General features: G+C 44.1%; 1 protein-coding gene across 22 annotated transcripts in view; it reads left to right on the top strand.

The window, feature by feature from the left end:
• The first annotated feature begins 504 nt into the window (after positions 1-504).
• PCM1 (pericentriolar material 1) overlaps positions 505-6,000 on the top strand; it is a 41,969-nt gene continuing 36,473 nt past the window's right edge. For 9 of the 22 annotated variants that reach the window (XM_068137471.1, XM_068137479.1, XM_068137464.1 and 6 more), the window contains exons 1-3: positions 506-772; positions 4,078-4,196; positions 4,782-5,027. In XM_068137471.1, the coding sequence (XP_067993572.1) occupies positions 4,101-4,196; positions 4,782-5,027 (342 nt within the window). In that variant the 5' untranslated portion in view covers positions 506-772; positions 4,078-4,100. Of the gene's footprint in view, positions 773-1,041; positions 1,428-4,077; positions 4,197-4,781; positions 5,028-6,000 lie in introns of those variants that run through there. The other 13 variants (XM_068137482.1, XM_068137476.1, XM_068137475.1 and 10 more) reach the window with 6 other exon arrangements.

The raw sequence follows: 6,000 nt of genomic DNA, 5'->3' as shown, positions 1-6,000 counted from the left end.
GGTTTAGCACCAGACATTGTAGAATTACATAATGGTGGGACTCAATGTTCTTAGAGGTCTTTTCCAGTCAAAACAATTCTATGACTCCATGGACGCAACAGCGATACTGGCGTTGCGGAGAAGGAATGCAGCAGACTGCAATGCTTTCCACCTTCTCATCACTGCGTGTCCAGCTGTGACTTCTTACAGCAAACCAAACACAGGCAGAACCGTATTCTGCAGGTCCACACTACGTCAAATGAAGGCAAGAGCTGACGTTTTGACGTGCCTTTACTAGTCTTTCTGGCAAGTCACCACCTTTCATCATGTTTTCCTGTTTTATTTTAGGAGCGAAAGAGACAGACGTACTGGCAGGAAAACCGCGGCCGCCCACAGAGCCACGACTCCCAAGTGGGCAGGGGACCCTGGGACTTGAAGTCCGTCACCGCGCTGTCCGGAAGCACGGTGAAGGTTCCTTCCGCCGCCGGCGGGCGGCGCTTGCGCAGCGCGGAAGGGCACCTGCGGACGGAGGTTTCTAGGTAACGCTGTGTATCCGTCCGCTAGCGCCCGCCTACCATCGCGGAGTGGCGGCCAAGATGGCGGCGTCGGTGGGTCTTGAGGCGGGGTTGTGATTCCCCTTGCCAGCACTGTTCCGGGGCGTTGAGCGAAGCGAGACCGTTGCTCATCTCCATTGCCGGAAGGCGAAACGCTTGGCCAGGCAGCTCGGGCCCCGCGGGTAGTGGACGGCAGTGGAGGAGAACCCAGGCCTGGGTGACCTCCCCTCCGACGCGGGGTGAGCCGCCTTATTCTCCCCATCGCGTGGCCGGATCCCCCCCATTTCTCTCCGGCAGCGGAGCGTGGAGAGAGCCGGGAGCCGCCGCTAACGCTGTAGGGCCGCCCGGCCCGGCCTAGGCTTTGCGCTACTGTGGGCCCGTGTGGGTGGGCACTCGGCCGGCAAGGAGAAGGAATTAGGCTCGCTGCCCGCCGCGGCAGGGAGGTGGGGGCTGGGGCACGAGGGGTCTGGGACCGCCGGGCTCAAGAGAGGCTTGTAAGTACCGGCAGGCTGGGTGGGACGCTCGCCTCCGCCCTAGGTAAGGCTGCGTTTTTCGTTCTCCAAGGAGACACCGACGGAACTGTGGCAACGGCCGCGCTTTCGCCTGAGGCGCTTTGAGCAGAGCCCGCCTACCCACACCCCCACACACACGCACCACCCCTCCCCGCTGCCCGGGGGTTTGGCGCCGGGAAGAAACGGGCTTCCCGCGCTCCATCCGACTGCCTCTGCTCGGGGCAGCACCTCGCCCGCTTCACATAGCAGCTCGGCCGGCAGAGTCCAGGGGGAACCGCGCTTCTCTGTTTACTCCTTTGCTGGGACCCGCGGGCCTGGGCGCTTCGCCGTGGAGGTGGAACAGGTCGCGACGACAACGTGGGGGTCATTGGGAAGGGCTGAGGTGCGCGGCTCGGCTCTGTCTCCGCAAACCGGTAGTGCTGGGCAAACCAACCTTGTTCCTGGTGTTAAGAGTTGGTAGCTCTCCTAGCGCCTTGCTCATGTAAGGGCTGTCCGGTGCAGCAAGACCGGACTTGCTGTGCTGTCTGCGGCTGATACTGTGTGGAAGGCAGTACTTCTAGGGATTGAATGAATTAATGCTCAGTGAGGAGTTCATAGCTTAAAAAGCTAAATTAAAATAAATGTTAGTCCCATATTCTGTCTTTGTGATGGATTTTTTACAACTTCTCGGTTTTCATTTTAATTTTCAAACGTTTCAGTGTGTTGGATTAGGTGCTGTTCAAAGCTCTTGCATTCACGTGAATGCTATAGAAAATTGTTAAAAACTGGGAAAAAAACGTTAGCATGTTTTGTAGTGATACTTCTGAGCAATTTGCATATTGCTGTAACCTGTACAAAATATGTTTTTGCTACTGTCTTACATACTCTGGCTACAATATTGAATGTTATTTTAGTAGAAAATGGACTTGAAGGGTTTATTTTTTTCAAGTGCCTACTAAATGTTGAAAGGCAGAGGCAAGTATGCTCAGGCTGAAATAGAATCTCTGTAAAAGATTCTATAATATGCAGCCTGATCTAGTGTGGGGTGTCCCTGCCCGTGGCAGGGGGGTTGGAACTAGATGATCCTTGTGGTCCCTTCCAACCCTGAATGAAACTATGAAACTATGCAAGAAGCTGAGGTTGATAATGGGTTGCTGGATTCAGAAACAGCATGGAATACAGCTGGTAAAATGAAAAGTAAGGAAAAATATGAATTAATGAAGTGTGGGAGGGGAAATGAAAACCAGCTTCGTAAGGGGAAGTTTACTGAGAAAAAAGTTAGCTGAGTCTGTATTTTTTAACAGAGTTGAAGGGATAAAGTATCAGCAACGCTCTGATCTTAAGCTCACCTGACTATAACTCATTTGGAAATGTAGAAGACTATGATGTGAATGTTTAGAAGCTTGCTTTCTGGGAGGGTCACAATTCTATTTGAATACTTGCTTGAAGTTATCAGGATATCGTTGTTACTAGGGTGCACTGGTATATGCCTAGTGGCCTTGTTTGAGAATATTTTTCAGAATACTCAATTTGCAGTAGTAAATGCTCCAGAGGTCATCAAGACTCTTACAGCAAAGACAGTTGAAGATGGCTTTTGTCCAAGTTTAGAGTTAAATACATATGAGTAGTTATTTTTATTACGTAAAGATGAATATTGTTGCTTCTTGTTTTTACTGTGGAAAGCAGGAAAAAACTTCATTTGCTGTGGATTAGGTGGATTTATGTAACATGATGATGAGGAAACAGCTTACTGAATTGTACTGTAAACCCAGATGGCCCTTAATCTTGTCAAGATGAACTCATTATGCTTAGTGGCATAGGGTCATGATGGAGTGTTAGTTGAAATACTGGTTCTTCTACATCTACAAAACTGAACACTTCTTCTGTAGCTGAAAAAAGTTCTTGCCAAAGAAGTTTTCTCCAGTTAAACTGATAGCTATGCATCTGTTTTGAATGCCTGTCAAGTGTACCTTGAGTTGGCAGGAGAGCTTCCCTGTGAACATTTAATAGAATGCTTGTGCTTCTATGTGAAAATATAATATGAAAGGGTGTTTTGTTCTTACTGTCGAAATCAATCTGGCAGTTTGTCTGGGTGAAAGTTGCACAGGAGGTGTGGTTTTACAGCTGATCTGTCTGGGTTTTGCTCCTGGTGACATGGCTTTTAGTTGCCTTCCTTGAGCCTATGGATCTTATATATAGTCCTAAAGTTAGCCAGATCAGAGAGCTTAACCAGTTGACAGTCACCTGGACTTTTATAGTTCCAGTTTGTTTGTTGGCTAGCTGTGCCCTGGCCATGGTACCCTCTGACTGCATGGCCTACGGGGTGCTTCTGTTGGGATGAAGAGGAGAGTATGAATTGAATGGGCAAAGACAGTAGGGCACAGATCTTCCAGTTCCCAAAGCAGCAGGTATTTAATTATACCCTTGTTATGATTCTGATTGTGAGATGCAGAAGCTCAATTACTCCTGTGTTAGGGTTACTTGGGTTGGTGCACTGTCCAGTGGAGATGTGGTTGTATAATCAGCATACCTGCTAGATACCATTTCCTCATTAGTATAGTGATAGGATGCTTTGTTGCCCTTTTGTGGACACATTCCAGCAGTTTGATGTCTGTCTTGTAGTGAGGGGCCAAAAATGAATACAGTGAGGCCACCAGTGCTGGAAGTTTGACACAGTAAGACTTCTAAGTCACTTAAACTGAATACATGTAACTGAGCCTGAAGGCTTTTGGGATCACAAAGCTGAACTGTACAGTGTGTGAGGAAAATTGGGAGCCTGTAGAAAATTAATAATAAGAGCAGAGATTAAAAAGAAAAAAAGACCCCAAACCCACTGCTGGTTTTTTATTTATTTTTTCATGCCAGCATCTATATTCTTCTCACTTACATTTTTAGTAACATGGTTTAGTAAACAGGGGTTTTGGTGTCCTATAGCAGCCTTGTGTTTGTATGTTATAATGAATATGTAGTTGCCATCACAGGTTCTTATTCTTCAAAATACTCTGCATAAACTGATTTTACTACAACACATTTATTTTAATTGTTTCTTTTAGATTCTTTTTATTGATTGCTTGTCATGGCAACAGGAGGTGGTCCTTTCGAAGAAGGCATGAATGATCAGGACTTGCCTAGCTGGAGCAATGAGAGCCTTGATGACCGGCTGAACAACACGGTATAATTAATCTTTAAGTTGTCATTTGATGCTGTACATAAAAATTACCAGGTAGATTCTGTTAATGGCAGATAATGCAAAACCCTTAGCCTTGTCCATACAATTTTGCAGGTAGGTATCTGGAAAAAAAACACAACAATAAAAATATTTGATGTGAGCAAGCAGTGAGTGTAATTCAGAGGTGGTGAAGTCTGTAGATGGCATTTATGGGGAGTGTTTTGGGTAAGTAAAATAGCTAAACACAAAAGCATTGTGGGTGTCATGAAACTGACTAATTTTAAAAGTTATAAACTGCTGTAAAGTCTTCAGTAAAGAAGAAAAAATACACTTTTAGCTTCTGTTGAAAGTAATGTATTGTAGGATGAAATAGGTTTAAAACTACCTGACAAGCTATTTGTAATTTATATAGTAGAGAAAGTTGTAGTTTCTGATGTGACATTTGTTCTGGAAAACTCTTGACACCACTTTTTTTATTTTTACTTCAGTAAAGGAGAGTTTACTTCAACTTCAGAACTAAAACATCATCTTTTATCTGTGTGGATAGCGACTAAGATTTTTTTCTTCCTTCTTCCTCTTCTGCTTAAGGACTGGAGAAGTCAGCAGAAGAAAGCAAACAGATCATCAGAAAAAAACAGGAAAAAGCTTGGTGGGGAAGCTGAAACAAGGCTTACTAATGCTATATCTCCAGAATCCTCACCTGGAATGGGACGACGAAAGACCAGAACTCCCCATAGTTTTCCTCATGCTCGATACATGACCCAGATGTCTGTTCCAGAGCAGGCTGAACTAGAAAGGCTTAAACAAAGAATAAACTTCAGTGATCTGGATCAGGTTCGTGTGCGTACTAACTCCCACTATAACTGTGACTGCAAAATTTGTTCAGTCATCTATTAATAATTTGATAGATGGGTAAAGAAAGCTTCAGTAAGTGATTAAGGTAAAAAAAAAAATGCCCAAATGCTCATAGGTGCCATAGGAGCTGAAACAAAATTCTGCTTTTGAACTTGAGAAAGTTATGGACAGTTCAGGATTAGCTTTCCTGTGCTTGAGAGTATACTAGCTGTCTTCACTTTCTTCTTTTCTATCTTTAACAAATTCCTGTGTCCTCAAATCAATATTTCTTACTCATCATCTTATTTTGTAAGTTTGTTCTTGAAGTGCCCATTGGTGGTTCTGATTATTATTATACTTATGTATTTAAGCAGAAGAATAGCATTAAAAATTGCTCCTCAATTGAGAGTAATATAGGGCATGAATTCTTGAGCTTTAACTGCTTCCTTGGGAATAGGACATATCATTCTTCCCCTGTCCAAAGCAGTAAAAAGTATGAGGGATGCATTTTTTGTTGAGAAGCCATAAATTTGTGCTAACAGCTTCAGAATAGAGGCTCATTAATCTTTGCCAAAGTTTGTTTTTAACTGCTTTGTGTTTGAAGGTTCTTTCAAATGCATTTCATTGCTTTGACTTAGAATATAAATAATAGGTGCAGATTCCTCCCCAAATGTATGTTTTGGCAACAAGTTGCTATTCAGAAGGTTCTAAAGAAAAGTTGAACTGTTAAGGTATCATATGCTGCAAGTGACTATGCTGTTCTTTCATTTTTTGTTACCCTCTCAAATGTACTGGAGGAGTAAGATGCCTTTCATTGTAGTAAATGTGAGGACCACAGCAAGGACAAGCAAATAATCTCTGAGGAACAACTTTTGCTTCTCAGCTGTTCTGAAGAGGGTGGACTTGCTATTTGAAAACTATGGCAAAAAGCACTGGCAAAGTCTTTAGCTAGGTTTTGGCCAGTCAGTGACTA

The sequence above is a fragment of the Melanerpes formicivorus genome, unplaced genomic scaffold (assembly GCF_026170545.1).
Source record: "Melanerpes formicivorus ecotype bairdi unplaced genomic scaffold, bMelFor1.0.p_v2 SCAF_4, whole genome shotgun sequence".
NCBI lineage: Eukaryota > Metazoa > Chordata > Aves > Piciformes > Picidae > Melanerpes > Melanerpes formicivorus.
Note: the sequence above shows the minus strand (reverse complement) of the source record. Positions and strands in the feature narration are given on the sequence as shown.